The following is an 18573-nucleotide window of genomic DNA, read 5'->3' on the forward strand; positions in this document are numbered from 1 at the left end:
AAATACCGGATATGTGGGAGTAGATGTGCAGAAATGTTTTGAGAGGGAGTTATTTATTCACATGTCTAGCTAATGGGTGATAGATGTGGTTTGTATGATTATTTGGGGTTTGGAGTAGGAATGGTTTAGGAAACTGGTGCTCAAATCTTGGTCTGCAGACCAGCAGCATCAGCATCACGAGGGCACTCCTTAGAGATGCAAATGTTTGCACCCCCACCTCCCCAGACCTACTGAATAGCACTTCAGGCCATTCTGGTACATGCTAAAGTTGGGACCCATTGGTTTATATCAGGGTAAGTACAGTATTCTCAACCCCAAATGCACATCACCTGGGGAATTTTGTTTGTTTGTTTGTTCTAATATCTATGTCCAAGCCCCTGCCTCAAACCTATTAAGTCACAATCTCTGGGATGGAACCCTGAACATAAGCATTTTTTAAAAGCTCCCCAGGTAATTGGACTATGCAAACAGGTTCAGAACTGTTGATTTAGGAAAAATAAGGAATTTTGTATGTTTAAGTGATCTATAAATCGGCCCTCCTGTCTGTCATCAACACCATGCATGTAACAATGTAACATATGATTACTTTTATTACAGTTTTGCACACTGTGCTTTCAAAACTGAAACTTTACATGCCTTATACATTATGACTGTAGTAAAGAACAAGAAGAGTTTAAATTGCACCTGCTTTAGAAAATCCAGGATGAATGCTTACTCTAATAATGAATGTTACATCTTATTCAGGATTAGTTCTTGTAATCAGATAAGCTGGACACCATTCTAGAATCTGATGCCATCAGTCAGGACATGGAAATTGCTGCAATTACAAAGCACTTTTGGTTATGGTTTTTGCTGTAAAATGATTTCATTGTCATCACTGCTAAGATTAATCATGGATTTTTTTTCAAGTTGGCATCTTGCAGTAGTTTGGTGAATGCCAACCTTCCCCTTTCCAGAAAGTATCAAGATCTAACAGCTGTGACTCCTGTCAAGTGATTCAGCAAGATGCCTTAGCCATCTGCTGGCTTCCTGCAGGTAACCTCCTGCCACCACATCTATCAGCATAGAGCTGACAAGCAGAAAGCAGCTTCTGAAATCTGCCCTCCATCTTGAAACCTTCTCTGCTGGCCCTTCTATTCTTTTTCTGCCATAATTACCTTTAGGCTGCAATGAAGAGAGCCTTCCTTCACCCCTGCCACCCTTTACCAGGGTGACCAACCATCCCTATCTAGCTGGGACAGAAGGGGCTCCTGGGATGCAAGACTTTCTGTGCTAAAACTGGGATGGTCCCAGGCAAACCAGAAGTTAGTCACCACACCTTTACCCAACAAGTCTGACCTCTTCTGCCTTTGCTGCATTTTTATAGCTCAGTGGTTCTCAATCTTTGGCATCTTGCAGAAGTTTGGTAGTTAAGATCTTGTTAAAACATAAATTGCTGGGCCCAAATCCCAGAGTCTCCGATTCAGTAGGTAGGGCCAGATAATGCCCATCTATCACAAGGGATGCTGATGATCCAGGGACTGCACTTTGAAAACCACTGCTATAGTTCAACATCTGGCAAAGAAAACACTAATTTCCTTCCACTATGAAGCTCAGTGTCTCATATTCTACTTATATTCCAACAGGTCTTCTCATTTATTGATTGCTGTACTAAGTATTTGAAACTGACACTAGCAGCAGGGATATTCAGCCCAGTCCTGGGAGCATGGTAGGTACTCGGCAAATGCTGATGTGGGTTCACTGAACGGTATCTGGTTATGCAATAATAGTCTCAAGAATGAAATGTGACTAACATTTTCCCCATATCAATTAGACAAAAAACTAAGTCTCTCTATTCATTTCCTCCAACAGTATCTTTAAGATGCAACTCATTAAAGGTTAAACCATCTCATCTGTTGTTAGTGGTAATACAAATTTGTACCGCTTTCTTGAGAGAAGTTGGGTAAGACGCATTTCAAAACCCTCAAATGGGACACACCATTTGACACAGGAAATCCTCCACTTCTAGGAATTTACTCTAAAGAAATGGTCTCAGTTTTATACAAAAAGTCGCAAAACTTATCAATACAGAGGGTTAACAATAGGGAAACAGCCGAAATGTCCATTAGGAAGTAATTAAATAAGGTGTTTTCTCAGTTGAACACTACACTCAATGACTTAGAAGAATATTTAATAAATGGAAAAAAATATTCATGTTACAATGTTCAGTGGGGAAAAAGTAGTACTATTGGATGAGTCCGTAGTTAAACTGTAAAACATTTGTAGATAAATGTACATTTCAGTGGTATTCAACAAAAGTATTAACCATGACTATCTTTAAATGATGTTAACTTTTTAAATTTTTTCAGTTCAGCTAAAATTTTTCTAGATTTTCTACAATAATTATGAACTACTTTTGTAATAAGGGTAAAAGACAATTTATTTTTTAAAGAGAAGACAAATGAGATTGTGACCATCAAGGTCAATCAATGAGATTTCTCCCTGACATCCTGTCTCCCGTTCCCATGGCTGGTTTTTAGGTTCCTATGCTCACCTCACCCTGGCTTACTTACATCCAGGCAGTTGCCAGTGAGTGCCCCACTCACACCCTGTCTTTAATCAGGGTGACTCTGATAATCATTTCATGCTTTCCTACTACCAGCCCTGCAGCCAACCTGCCCAGTGCACTGTGTCTGAAAACGGCATTTAGAAATACCCTACAAGTGGCAAATTGCATCCTTACAGGCATTGGTTCTGGGACTTACCACGGTAACAAGAATCCCATGAGACTGCAGAGCTTTCCAGATGAGGCTACCTTTGTCCTCCCGTGATACTACCCAGAACACCATTCTCAGAAGCCTCCTTGGTTAGGCTTCAGAAACTGGGGGGCTGTATCAGGACCTCCAAATTCCTCAACTAGACCAGGACAAGAATGCCTTAAAATAGGTGTAGCAGGGCTGGGCATGGTGGCTCATGGCTGCAATCCCAGAACTTTGGGAGGCCGAGGCAGGTGGATCACTTGAGGTCAAGAGTTTGAGACCAACCTGGCCAACATGGCAAAATCCTGTCTCTACTAAAAATATATATTTTTTAAAAATAGCCAGACATGGTGGTGAGCGCCTGTAGTCCCAGCTACTCAGGAGGCTGAGGCAGGGGAATCGCTTGAACCCAGGAGGCAGAGGTTGCAGTGAGCCAAGATCGCGCCATTGCACTCCAGCCTGGGTGACAGAGTGAGACTCCATCACAAAAACAAAAACAAAAAAAAGTTGTAGTGGGTGTTCCACAACCTTGTTAAGTGCATCATCTGCCAATTTCGCAAACTATTCGAAGTTTGTTCATGACTTCACTTAACAAAACTTGTAAAATCTCAGTGTAAATTTTGGAAAGTAAAGCCTTTTGGGGGAGTATATCTAAATACTCCTTTTAAGCTAGCTTATGGAATAACCCCTCCTCCACTCTTCCCATAAGCTAAAGACCCAAGGAGATCACAGGCTTAGCCAAAAAGCTTGCAGAGAACAGCCTTCTTAGAAGAGGCAATAATGAACTGCTCGATGCCACTGCCCTTTTGGACATGAAATCAGTAGGACTTGGGGACCATCTGAACTTCTCACTCTCACCTCCTGGCTGCCCTACATTCTATAATATCTTGTTTCCATACCAGAAGAGAAACAATCCCCCAACTAGTGAAAGAGCAGCATGAATGAGGGGATGATATAACAATGATTATTCTAACACATTTATATCATACCCTTAACCTTTTCAGAGCGTGTTCATGTATATCATCTCATAGCTATTTTTTATTTTATTTATTTTTTATTTTATTTTTTTTGAGACGGAGTCTCATTCTGTCACCCAGATTGGAGTACGGTGGCACGATCTCAGCTCACTGCAACCTCCGCCCTTAGGTTCAAGTGATTCTCATGCCTCAGCCTCCCGAGTAGCTGGGATTACAGGCACTGGCCACCATGCTCAGCTAACGTTTGTATTTTTAGTAGAGACAGGGTTTCACCACATTGGCCAGGCTGGTCTTGAACTCCTGGCCTCAAGTGATCCACCCACCTCAGCCTCCCAAAGTGCTGGGATTACAGGTGTGAGCCACTGCACCCAGCCTATCGCATAACTGTAATTCTCACATTTCCTATCCAGTTTTGAACAGTGTAGTGTGACGATAAACAGGATGCAATCAGATAAACTGGGTTATACTCCCAGTTCTGCAATGTGCTAGTTGTGCAGTCTTTTGCAAGTTACATCACCTCTCTGAGCTTCAGTTTCTTCTTCTGTAAAATGAGCCCATAATGCCAAGTTTATAGAACTACTGTGAAGATTAGAGATAACATACATTAAAGTACCTGGCAAAATGCTTGGCATATTAATGGTTTCTCAGCAAAGTGTAGCTGCACAGAACAGTTATAATCTCTATTTGATGGAAGTCTTGTAAAGCCCTAGTGGAAAAATCAGAAAATTACAGTAGTCCCCTGCCTTGTCCTTGGGGGATATGTTCCAAGACCCCTGGTGGACACCTGAAACCTCAGATAGTACCAAACCAATACACGCACGTACACAATGCACAAATTTATTTTTCCTCCGCAACTTCATGTATCGAAGATTTGTTCTTACTGTAGATCTTAGCAACCTCAGTATATGATTTCTTTTAAAATTTCCTTAAGTGGAGAACTTTCACCTTCGCACTGAAAGGAAGCTTCTCTTTGGCATACCTGAATTGCCAGCATCACTACTCTTATGCTTTGGGGCCATTATTAAGTAACATAAGGGTTACTTGGGCACAGCACTGTGACAGTTGATCTGATAACTGAGACAGCTACTAAATGACTAACAGGCAAGTAGCATATACAGCATGGATACACTGGACAAAGAGATGATTCACGTCCCAGACAGCACAGAGCTGGACAGCAAGAGATTTCATCATGCTACTTAGAATGGCACACAGTTTAAAACTTACGAACTGTTTACTTCTGGCATTTTCTACTGAATATTTTCAGAACTTGGTTGCCCCTAGGTAACTGAAACAATGAAAAGCAAAACCATGGATAAGGGAGGATCACTGTGCTATCTGCATTATCATTATGCAGTTATTTGAGGATCATCTCCTAGAATTTGATTTATCCACTTCCTACTCCTCTTCACCCCTGTCATTGCCTAAGTTTAGGCCCTCCCCGTCCTTCTCTTGAGTCATTTGCAAAACTCCTAACTGGTCTTAGTGGCTGCAATCTGTCCCTCTCCAGGCCATGATCTCTAATATTAGGATTAAGGAAGTTGATATGGTTTGGCTGTGTTCCCACCCAAATCTCATCTTGAATTGTAGCTCCCATAATTCCCACATGTTGTGGGAGGGACCCAGTGGGAGGTAATTAAATCATGGGGGCAGGTTGTTCCCATGCTGTTCTCATGATAGTGAATAAGTCTCATGAGATCTGATGGTTTTATAAATGGGAGTTCCCCTGCATACACTCTCTTGCCTGCCACCATGTAAGACATGCCTTTGCTGCTCCTCCTCCTTCCACCATAATTGTGAGGCCTCCCAGCTATGTGGAACTGTGAGTCCATTAAACCTCTTTCCTTTATAAATTACCCAGTCTTGGGTATGTCTTTATTAGCAGTGTGAAAACAGACTAATACAGAAGTAAAACTTAAGTTATTTGTGCCCCCCTCCCCCGACAAAAACTATACTAGCTCTCTCTGGCCCATTCTTTGACACGACCCACAAAGCCTTCCTTCCGCATATCATCTCCCATTATTCCCTTTGCTGTCTCTTCCACCAGTGTAAGCTGTGCCCCAGCATTTGTGGCCATCTCACAGCCTGTTCTGTGCTATGTTCAGCCATGTCTGCTGCCTTTGCATCAAACAACAGTGCTTCTTCCTGAATGCCCTAATCTCACTTCTCTGCCCAGAGAAATTTCTTTTTCTTTCCAAAGTCCACTCAAACATCAGTTTCATTGGAAATCCAATCTTGACTCCCCAAGGCTTAACTGCCCCTCCACTGTGGCTCCCAGAATGCATTGCACACCCTTCTGTTGCACACTCACCATGATGTCCTCTAAATGACCTGGTAACAAGTGTCTCTCTCCCAGCTCCTCAAAAGCAAGGACTAATAGCTAATGTTTATTGAGTGCCTACTATGAACCATACTCTATGCCAAGCATTATATTCATATATATACACATATATAAAATAGTAGTAACCATCCTATAGGGTTAAGATTAAATGATATCATATATAATATTAACATATAGAAGTTATATATAATTTAATATATACTTATATATTACATATTGATATATTATATAAATATTATATTATATATTATATGTATAATTTATAATATATAAACGTATATTAATGTTAGATATAATTAACATTTATTATTATATATTAATATTATATATTGTATATCTAATATTAGATTATAAAATGTCATACTAGATAACATTAGATATTATATATATAGTATCATTTAATCTTCACAACAACCCTATAGGATGGTTACTACTATTATCGCCATTTTACTGATAATTAAACTGAAGCTTAAAGATGTTAAGTAACTTGCCCGAGGTTGCAAGTTATTAGTGGCCAAGCCAAGATTCAAAATCAAACTGTCATACTTCAGAGCTCACACTGTTAACCACTACACCACACAATGTTATATACCCTCCTACCAAACTCAGTTAGCACCTGGGCATGCTCTAATAGCTTTATTAGTTACCTCTTGCTGTGTAACAAATCATGACATTGTTGCTATCTCCCCATCTCTCTGGGTCAGGAATTTGGAAACAGCTTATTTGGGTGGTTCTGTATCAGTGTCTCGGAGGTTGCAGCTAAGATGTCAGCCTGGGCCACAGTCATCTGAAGGCTTGGCTGTCCTGGGGATCTACTTCCAAGATGATGCACTCACATGGTGCTCCTAATGGGCAGGGGGCCCCAGTTCCTTCACATGTGGACCTCTCTGTGAGCTCCCTGAATGCCCTCACAATGTGGTGGTTGACTTCCTCCAGAGTGAACAATCCAAAAAACATGACCCAGCCTCAGAAGTCATAGTCCAGAATTTCCCATAGCATCCTATTAGTTACCGTGGTAAGCCTTACTCAGTGTGGCAGGGGAGTAGACAGGGGCATGAATACCAGGAAGTGAAAATCACTGGGGCCTTATCAAGTGAAAAAGTGGAAAAAAATTACTAAGAATGCTCTGAGTGTCAGGATCTCTTTTAGGTAATGAGAAATTTGGATGAGGTGACCACTAAGTTTCTTTCTAGCTCTAAAAACAATGGAAGATTACTCTCAAATTCTATATACGAGCCTTATTTTCCCATGTCCCCAAATGCAACATCAAGTGGATTCAAAGATTTAATTTCATTACATTCCAAGAGAAGCCACAGGTGAGTATTTGCTAACTTAGCTTTTACTTTATGGTTTCAGGTAGAGCCAATGAAGTATGAGAAATTCTCCCAGTTTGAAACACAGTTAGATCCTTAACAGCAAAACAAATCTATGTTTGATTTCCAGATTAGTTCCATAATTCGATGCCAGCATAAGCCCAGCCTCTGGACAAAGGCTTATCTTCTTTAGCAGAATATCTGTGATTAAACTGAGGGAAAAAAATCCCTTGTGTATAACAGCAAAGATAATAAAATCATTGGTTTTAGCCCTTAGGCCATGCTTGTTTTGAAGCCAAGATCTTATCTGTTTAAAATACTTCTTTAACTTGATTTGAGATGTACGAAAATACAAACTAAATACTTAAATGAGGTGCTTTTCAAATATTCATTGATATTGAATACTTAACATGAATTTTCTTCCAAAGATCAATCTATGTTAGTAGAAATGAAAACCAAATATGAGCTGTTCACTCTTCCCACCACTACCACTACCTGAATAGATCCAAAGAACCATGGAAGCTGAGTCACAACACTCCTCAGTGGCACACTGGAGCCCATTCTCTCAAAGCAGGCTACTCTACGGGCTGGCAAACTGCAGCCTTGCCACCTGTTTTGTAAATCAAGTTTTACTGGAACACAGCCAGGCTCATTGGTTTATGAATTGTCCATGGCTGCCATGGCAGAGTTGAGAAATTACAACAAAGACAGTATGGCTTGCAAAGCCAAAAATATTACTATCTGGCAATTTACAGAAAAAGTTTGCCAGTCCCTGGTCTATACCTCTAGAGACTTAGCCTGAGGCAACCTATTATTAGCTCAAGATGTCCATGCATACCATATGCTGTTCCAAACATTTTTATGGAGAAAAGGAGCAGTCTTCCCATTTATTTTGCGGTGTCTCTTAACATACAGTAAAAGCATAAAGTTTTGTTGTTGTTAAAGACAGGATCTTGCTCTGTCACCCAGGCTGGAGTACAGTGCCATAATCATAGCTCACTGCAGTCTCAAACCCCTAGGCTCAAGCAATCCTCCCACCTTAGCCTCCAGAGTAGCTGGGACTACAAGCGCATGCTACCATACCCGGCTAATATTTTGTTGTTTTTTTGTAGACACAGGGTCTTGCTATATTGCCCAGGCTAGTCTCGAACTCCTGGGTTAAAGCAATCCCCCCACCTTGGCCTCCCAAAGTGCTGGGATTACAAGCGTGAGCCACCATACCCAGCCAGACACAAATCTTAATGATAGAACACAGTGAGTTTTTACTCTTGTATCACCTGTGTAACCACCTCTGAGATCAAGATAAAGAATGTGTCACACACCTCCTCTCAGTCAATACCCCCAACAAAGGTAGTCATTATTTTACTTCTATCATATAGATTTATTTGCCTGTGCCTGAACTTTATATACATGAAACAGAACAGTATTTAGTCTTACACCTGGCTTCTTTTACTCAGCATTTAGTCAGTGGCATGCATACATATTATAATATGGAACAGTTCATTTTTTCATGGCTGTATAAGATTCAATTATAAGAATATACCACAACTTATGTACCTCTTCTGTTGATGGACACTAGGTTTTTTCCAGGTTTTTGCTGTTATGAATAAAGCTGCTCTGATCACTCCTGTACATGTTTTTTGGTAGGCATACAGATCTGCTTATTTTATTGGGAGTGGAATTTCTGGGTAATAGGAGATATCAACAAACTGTCAAACACTTTTCCAAATTGGTTGTGCCTTATTAATATTCAAAAATGTTGTTTGAATATATGTCTTTTTTTTTTTTTGAGACAGAGTCTTACTCTGTCGCCCAGGGTGGAGTGCAGTGGCACAATCTTGGCTCACTGAAACCTCTGCCTTTTAGGTTCAAGTGATTCTCCTGCCTCAGCCTCCCGAGCCTGGCTAATTTTTATATTTTAATAGAGATGAGGTTTCATCATGTTGGCCAGGCTGGTCTCGAACCCCCAACCTCAGGTGATCCACCTGTGTCAGCCTCCCAAAGTGTTGAGATTACAGGCGTGAGCCACCATGCCCGGCCTAAGATCTCTTGAGGGCAAAAGTTTGAAATAATCCCCCCTGCCAATCTTTATATTTTGCTGTTTGTCCTGTGACACAATTGTTATCGCAGGGATTCCTGGCATGCCAGGTTTAGATATACAAGCCCTGAGCTTGGCAATGTGCTGGCACTTTACAAATTCATCTCATTAAATCCTCCCCTAAACCCTATGGGCTAGATAGCCTCAACATGTGGCAGACAGGACAATAGGGGTCTGGAAGGATAAAAACCTTGACTAAGGCCATACAAACTAGATCTCCGATTGATGTTCTTACCTTGCCCCTCTGAAAAGCAGCGAGATCAGTGTCACAGTTATCACAAAGTTAGGGTTAAGCACCAATCATCTCAGATCTTTGTTTTCCTCTTTAACCACCTTATTCAAATATAATTAAATTTGATGACAGCTACTGAGTATAACTCCTCGTACAGCAGATTTAAATCATTATAATTTCACACTATGCTCCATGTCTAGAGATGTTGCTACCCAGCTTGACAAGGGAAGAAAAATAAGAAGTTGTAACCACCCTGTAAAAATCTAACATTGAAAGATGGCCACAAATCATAGGGTTCCACACAAAGGCATGGATTTGAAAAAAAACAAAAAACAAAAAACTACAGGTTTTTCTATTTTCTACTCAAGTCTGTATTGCATGCAGAAGCAGATTTAAGTGGCATAAATCAGAAAGTGATAATGGGAACTGAATGAAATTGTCATAAATCACGTTACTAAGTATAGTTACATCTTAGATGTAAAACCCAATTAAACAGATGGCCACATGCTGTCAGAATCAGCCCCTAATCAATAAAGATGTTCATTTTAGAGAATCACCTCAATTTTTCACTTCTTCAGTGAAGCAAAAAGAAGGCAGTTGTAGGGTGGGGGAAGTCCCAGGAAACCCAGTGGGGAAATGTGTAAGAAGAAACTCCACCTGTCTTAATTTGTAGTCTGGAAAATCAGAAAGGAGAGAGGGGAAAATAAAACTCCCCCAAAGGATTCCTTGTCATCCTGCCTGAGAATGTAATTTACAATGAGAGCAAGCACTGGTCATTAGGAAAACAGAAACAGCTTGAATCTCTTAATTAAAATACTGTTTCAAATTGTTCATGTTGAAAACCCCTCTGCCCATGAGCTTTCATGAAACCATTGGTTTACCCTGAAATGGCTTCTTCCTCAGTAAACCTCTGATAGGATTAGCCCTTCGCAGGCAAGAAAAAGGCTGAGCAGGGGCGAACCCTGGAGATGGAACTATTATTAGACACACTTAAGTACCCTAAGGAGTAGTAAGCCTTCAGTGACATTTTAAAGTGGATGCGGAAACACTGGCTTTTCTTGCATAAGAGCTGATCTCTTACACTCGCTAGACTGGTGAAAATTAAGTCTACCAATGCCAAGAGTTGATGAAAATGAGGAACAACAGAAACACTTCTGTATTTTGGAACACCAGCTTTGGAAAACATTTAATATTATCTGGTAGATAACTTCTTCCTATCAGCCAATAATTCCATTCCTGGGTGTATACACTCAGACACTTGTTTCAAGAGACAGTCACAAGAATATGCAGAGCAGCACTGTTCATAAGCAAAAACCTGGGTGTGGGGACACATAGGCTGGACAATAGAATAAACAATTTGGGGGTACAGTTATGAAATATTATACAGCAGTGAACATGAAAACAGCCTACCATCACATGCTACACGGACAAATCCTAAAAACATACTGACTGAAAAAACACAGTTGTTTAAGATTGCATACAGTAAGATACCATTTTTGCTATACTAAGAAACAAGTAAAAATAAACTACATATTGTTTAGGGATACCTATATAATTAAAGTTTTATTTTAAAAAACAAAAAAAAAAATGATAAACCCTCAAATGAGAAGACTGTTACCTCTGTGGTTAGTGGGAGGGATGGTTCCTGATTGGGTGAGGGCGTCATAGGCACATATTAATTTTGTCATGTTTTCATATATTCTTTATAACTTATATGTGCCAAAATGCTACATATGTTCTTTCACATGTACCAAATATTAGACAATGAAACGTTTTTAAGTGAATAATCTAAACGATTTCTATTTCCCAAGAGAATATTGTAAATGTGATTATAATTAATAATATGTTAAATTATTATAAGTATTAGTTATAATTAATAACTCAAATATCATAAGTTCCCATATAACATATGCAATTTAGTTCTCAAGTTGGCATTTAGGACCTTAAGAAAGCAATGGTAGCTTAGTGATAATGAATATTTATATAGTAAGAAGTGACATTCAAAATATTTAACAACTTACTTGGTTATGTAAATTAACGTATAAATAAAAAAATCCCGCCATCTGCTTGTCTGTCTTCTTTCTGTTCATTTCTCTCTCAGACCCAAGTCGGGCAGAGACTGCTATTCCTAACAGTGGCCACACGATGGCGGCTCTAAGAAGATGTGCCAGCTAGTAGTGGGCAGCCACAGCCTTCGGGCTGTCCCCTCTGACCAGAGTCCTGTAGGAACAACGGCCAGTATGGAGGACCCACGGCAGACTGGCTGACTGGCCAGAGGGAAGGCAGGATGCCTCCCTGAGGAGGTGGCCTGGCCTTTGAATAACGATTTGAAGGCAATGGGAGCATAAACCAGGCAGGTCACTTGGGGAAGTTTTCCAAGAGAAAGCGAACCCCTGGTATAAATATCCCCAGAGCAGAGCGTGTCAGATGTGCGCTACAAACACGAAGGAGGCCAGTGTGGCTGGAACAGAAGGAGGGAGGGAGAGGGAGAGTGGCAGGAGTTACGGGCAGAAAGATAACAGACCTTAAGGCCATTATAAATAATTTGGTTCTTTCTCTGAGTGAGATGGGATGTTGATAAAAGCTTTTGAGCAAAGAACTGACATGATATGATTGTAAAAAGTCTTAAAATTGCTACAATATTATATTTAGAATAGACTGAAGGGGGGTAAGAACAAAGCAGGGAAGCCAATGAAGAATCTATTCCCATAATCCAGGTGGGAGATAGTAGTGGTATGAACAAGGGTGGTAAATTCCATCCCCTGCATTCAACACCATAGAAATGTGATTAAAACCATGAGATTAGATGTTATCACCAAGCAAGTGAGCAAAGATGGAGAAAAGAGAACAGAAAAGGTGCAAGGACTGAGCCTTGGGGCATGCCATCATTAAGAGATATAGGAGATGAGGAGAAACCAGCAAGGATTTCAGCAGGAGTTGCCCACCTTCCCCAAGACAAGCCACCACCAACCAGAATTTCATGTTTGTCATTCTCATGAATGTCTTTACACTTACACTGCAAATGGATGGACCACCAAACAATGTGTAGAATTGTTCTGCATGAATTTCAACTTTATTTGTATCATATATCATACTTGATATATTTTCCCAAGTTGTATTTTTCTGCACAACCTAATACTTGTGAAATTCATCCATGTTAATATATATTGCTCATTTTTCACTGCTTTATGGTATTCCTTTGTGTGAATATGCCACATTTGACTCACCTTCCTGCAGAGGAATACGTAGGTTATTTTGCTTTTTCTAGTATTATAAATACTGTTATGAGCATTTTCGCTTGGGCTTCTTTATGCCTTGTGCAGGAGTTCTCTAGGGTAGCTGTTCCCAAACTTTAGCATATATTACAATCACTTGCAGGTTTTATGGCACCAGATTTCTGAGCTCCACATCCAAAGTTTGATCAACAGATCTAAGGTGCGGCCTGGGAATTTGCATTTCTAACAAGATCCCCCATGATGCTATTACTGCAGGTCCAAGGACCACATTTCAAGAATCACAGCACTAGAGCACATTCCAGGAGCACAGGTCATGGTCACAGGTATGCATGGACATCTGCAGCTTTTTGAGATATTGTCAAACTGCCCTGCAAAGTGGATGAGCCAATCTATCTTGCCACCAGCAATGAGTGTGTGTCCTTATTGCCAAGGCTGGATGCTGTCAGACTTTTTATTTGCGCCAAACAGATCTTAATAATGTTTTAAGGCCAGGTGCAGTGGCTCACGCCTCTAATCCCAACACTTTGGAAGGCCAAGGTGGACAGATCACTTGAGGCCAGGAGTTTGAGACCAGCCTAGCAAACATGGCAAAACCCCATCTCTACTAAAAATACAAATAAAAAAAATTTAGCTGGGCATGGTGGTACACACCTGTACTCCCAGCTACTCAGGAGGCTGAGGCATAAGAATAACTTGAACCTGGGAGGCAGAGGTTGCAGTGAGCCAAGATCACACCACTGAACTCCAGCCTAGGTGACAGAGGGAGACTCTGTCTTGAAAAAATAATAAAAATAATAATTTTTAAAATTTATCATGGTATTTTTAATTACATATACCTGATACATGTAAGTAGAAAACCTCAAGACATAACTTCCTAGCATTAATAACAATATTTCCAAGCTTCTTTCTTACATACAGATGGTCCTCTCAGGTTCTACAATCTGCTCAGTTACCTGCTGTTTTCCCCACCAATCCTAGGAACGAACAAAATGGTATGGACAAAATCAGTAAGGCCATTATGAGAGGAAAGTGGAGATTTGCTCCTTTTCATGGCAAACTTCATTATGGTTTAATTTGGTTTACTGTAGTTGATTTTTTTTCAATCAATGGTGACATAAAGCTTTAAAAAAAAAAAACTAGTAAGGTGAAGAGAGTGAGGAAAATTTGGCATATGGGTAGGAAAACAACCTTCCTTCACCAGCATACCCTGCCACTTTTGGGGGAAATAAGGAATGCCTTACCCTCCATCATAGTCATGGAAAAGTTCCTTCCATTTTATACCAGATTACCAAGGAGACAAGGAACCAGTACTTACGGATCTGGTTGGTGGATGCACTGTAGAAGGCATTGACGGTCGTTGGATTTGTAAACCACCTGTAGAAAAAGAAACAAATGCCAGAGAGTAATCATCATTATACAGGCAGGAGGGAAGCAAAGACAAACACAGCATGGCTGGGTTTATTAGCAGATAACCACGGAACAATGGGGATGTTAGACATGAGGGGAAATTATTCCCTCAGTTTAGGGTGACTGTACTGCTCAATGAACAATCTCATCCTAAATTGAACACGGCTCAATGAGAATATATTAACAAGCACAGTTATTTATTGTTACTAACTTAACAGAATAAAAAAGTCAGCATACCAGTGCTTTTGAAAAAGTTTTTTTTTAAATTATTATACTTTAAGTTCTAGGGTACATGTGCATAACGTGCAGGTTTGTTACATATGTATACTTGTGCCATGTTGGTGTGCTGCACCCATCAACTCATCAGCACCCATCAACTCATCATTTACATCAGGTATAACTCCCAATGCAATCCTTCCCCCCTCCCCCCGCCGTGATAGGCCCTGGTGTGTGATGTTCCCCTTCCCGAGTCCAAGTGATCTCATTGTTCAGTTCCCACCTATGAGTGAGAACATGCGGTGTTTGGTTTTCTGTTCTTGTGATAGTTTGCTAAGAATGATGGTTTCCAGCTGCATCCATGTCCCTACAAAGGACACGAACTCATCCTTTTTTATGGCTGCATAGTATTCCATGGTGTATTTGTGCCACATTTTCTTAATCCAGTCTGTCACTGACGGAAAAAGTTTTAATGAGAAATTCTAGAATCTAAAGGGCGCTCCCTGAAATGGAAACACAGCAAGTATATATTTGCCAGGCCCTATTCAATGGGTTGAATGGAAAACTGTGTTTCTATGCTGCATCACCTCTGGCCTGTCCTTTAAAAAGTTCTGGATTGGTGACAGCACAGAGGTTCATTTAAAGAAAGATGAATAAAGTCCAACTACGCTACCCAGAGGGTCTGCCTGCTCCGGTGGAAAGTGTACTGTCTCTATCACTAACTAGCTGAATTGTGTGGGAAGAGTCACCTACCTTCCTGGGCTTTAGTTTTAGCTATAAAATTAAGGCACTGCATTAGGACATCTTAAGGATCCCTTCTATCTAAGAGGAGTCTACATCCAAATCTTAAATGCACAATAGGTTACTTGGATCAGCAGTCAGCAAATTTTTTTTTGTAAAGGGTGAGATCATAAATATTTTAGGCTTTACAGGCAAAGAGGCAAAATCAAAGATATTACGTAGGTACTTAAGAGCAAATTGTCCACAAATTTTATTGATGAAATTCAAAAAATAATAATAGTAATCAAGTACAATTATTTCTTTTTTTTTTTTTCTTTCAGAGACAGGGTTTCGGCATGTTGGCCAGGCTGGTCTCAAATTCCGGACCTCAAGTGATCCGCCCACTTCAGCCTCCCAAAGTGCTGGAATTATAGGCGTGAGCCACCATGCCCAGCTGAGTACAATTATTTCTACTACAGGCCTATTAATGAAAATAATGGAATTATTTTGGGGTGAGATAACATTTTGCTTCATTGGGGTTCTAAGTTATGCTTATCCAATTTGCAGGTTCCTCAAAAAACTAAAAATGGAGCTACTATATGATCCAGCAGCCCCACTGCTGGGTACATACCCAAAGAAAGAAAATAACTGATGAGATATCTGCACTCCCATGTTTGTTGCAGCACCGTTTGCAATAGCCAAGATTTGGAAGCAACCTAAGTGTCCACCAACAGGTGAATGGATAAAGAAAATATGGTACATATACACAATGGAGTACTATTCAGCCAGAAAAAAGAATGAGAGCGTGTCATTTGCAACACATGGATGGAACTGGAGGTCATTATGTTAAGTGAAATAAGCCAGGCACAGAAAGACAAACATTGCATGTTCTCACGTATTTGTGGGATCTAAAAACCAAAACAATTGAAATCATGGAGATAGAGAGTAGAAGCATGGTTACCAGAGGCTGGGAAGGGCGGTAGGGGAATCGGGGAGAAGTGGGGATGGGTAATGGGTACAAAAAATATATAGTTAGAAAGAATGAATAAGATCTAGTATTTGATAGCACAACAGGGTGACTATAGTCAATAATAACTCTACATTTTAAAATAACGAAAATAATATAAGTGGATGTTTGTAACACAAAGGATAAATGCTTGAGGGGATAGATACTCCCATTTTCCATGATGTGATTATGCATTGCAGGCCTGTATCAAAATATCTCATGTACCCCATAAATATTTACAACTACTACATACCAACAAAAATTATTTTAATCAAAAAACAAAAACAAAAACAAACAACCAAATGAAGTTAGGGCTTCCCCATCATCAAACCAACTGCAAACATTTATCTCTAAAAATTATTCTTAGCTCACGGGCCATACAAAAACAGGCAGCAGGTGAGATTTAGCCCACAGGCATAGTGGCCAACCCCTGACTTAGATGGTTGTAAGTTTCAGTGACTGCTTATTATGATTAAAACCAAGCAATTCATCTTAAGCTAAACTGCTAAAAATAAACTCATAAGCCCAGCAGTGGTATGCAAATATAGTTCCAGCTACTTGGGAGGCTGAGGCAGGAGGACTGCCTGAGCCCAGAAGTTCGAGTCTCTAAAAAACTAAAAATGGAAAGAAAGAAAAAAATGTGTGTATAAATCCCTTTCTAGAACAATTGTTTTACTCATTTATCTCTAATAAAATAATTATGTCAGACTAACAAATTAATTTATGTCAGGTTAATATGAAACTAATGCGAAATCCAATTGTTGACACTAGTTGATAAACTCATACCTTCTCCCCAACTATAAAGAAGTCTAAGAATATGTCATTCTGTTTTCATTGTCCTTATTATTAGCTAACATTCACTGAGCACTTACTATGTCCTAAGCACCTTCTATTCATCAGTTTTTCCCCACGGCAACATAGGAATTATTAGCCCATTTCACAGATGAGGATAATGAGACTTAGGAGCATTATGTACTTGTACAAGGCCTGGTCTGTCTGACTTCAAATCAGTTCTCCTAAGCATTATATTATACTGTAGATATTACTGGAAATCAAGAAAGAGTGCCTCCTCTCTTTTAAAAACCGAAACCTAGACATATTTCCATAAAATGCATATTCTTTTCCTTCAAATTTAGGGTATTTCAATGAAGCCCTAGTGTTTAACATAAGCTTGCTGGTTGGCCTACTTTCCTAAGGAAACAGTGAATGGGAAAGCACCTCTATTGACCTAACTTGGCTACCTGTAGTAGGTAAAGTTATGGCCAAGTCCTAATCCCTGGATCCTATGAACATGTTACATCACATAGTAAGAAGGACTTTACAGGTGTAATTAAGCTTAAGGACTGTAAAATAGAGAGATTATCCTGGATTATTCAGGTAGGCTAAATCCAATCACAAGCCCTTAAAGCAGACAACCTTGTTTGGCTGGAATCAGAGAGATGCAACAGAGGAGGAAGTCGGAGGAGCCAGTGCAGAGCAGGAAGGCAGGGATAGTCCAGGGTGAGAAGGATTTGACACTCTGCTGGCTCTAAGATGTAGGGGCAATGTATGAGGACTGGATAAAGCCTTCTGAGAACAAAGAGTAGCTTCCAGGCAATAGCCAGCAAGGAAGTAAAGACCTTACCCCTACAACCAGAAAGAACTGGATTCTGCCAACAACCTGAATCCCCTTGGAAGGGGATGCTTCCCAGAGCCTCCCCATAAAAGCCCAGCCGGCTGACACTCTTAATTTCAGCCGTATGAAATCCAAAGCAAAGAAACAACCAAGCTACCCCAGACTTTTGACCTAGAGAACTGTGAGATAATAAATCTGCATTGTTTTAAGCTGTTAAGGTTTTAGGAGTTTGTTACAGTAGCAATAGGAAACTAATACACTATCCTAAGAACCCAACATTTCTAAGTCAAAAGGGGAAAATCCAGGTGGGTGCCTTGGCTTCTAAATAGCATTGGACTGAATCATAATATATACAAAAGATAATGTGTATTCCTAGAGCTTGTCCCTTCTCTTTTTGTTCTTCCCAACTCCCCTCTCTTTAAAATAACAAACTTTTAAAACATTCAGGTAAGGGCTATGCAGGGAAAAGGTTCCTAACTGCTGGTAGACAAAGGTAGACAAAGCAAACCAAACAACCAGTCTCTGAAACGAGAACTTAATGGGGCTTCTGAAGCTTCAACAAGAATAACGAAAACATCTTATTTCAGACACATGATCTTACCATTCCTGAGCTCCCAGGGCTCTTATTGACTCTAGGGCACATTTGGAGCCTTGATAATACCCAGAGCTGATATTAA

General features: G+C 40.1%; 1 protein-coding gene across 2 annotated transcripts in view; it reads right to left on the minus strand.

Moving 5' to 3' along the window:
• The window catches only part of PHEX (phosphate regulating endopeptidase homolog, X-linked), a 224577-nt gene that overhangs the window by 42580 nt on the left and 163424 nt on the right, over positions 1-18573 (minus strand). For both annotated transcript variants that reach the window (XM_011988020.1, XM_011988019.1), the window contains exon 15: positions 14248-14306. In XM_011988020.1, the coding sequence (XP_011843410.1) occupies positions 14248-14306 (59 nt within the window). The remainder of the gene's footprint in view (positions 1-14247; positions 14307-18573) is intronic.

Source organism: Mandrillus leucophaeus, unplaced genomic scaffold, assembly GCF_000951045.1.
Source record: "Mandrillus leucophaeus isolate KB7577 unplaced genomic scaffold, Mleu.le_1.0 Scaffold321, whole genome shotgun sequence".
Lineage (NCBI taxonomy): Eukaryota > Metazoa > Chordata > Mammalia > Primates > Cercopithecidae > Mandrillus > Mandrillus leucophaeus.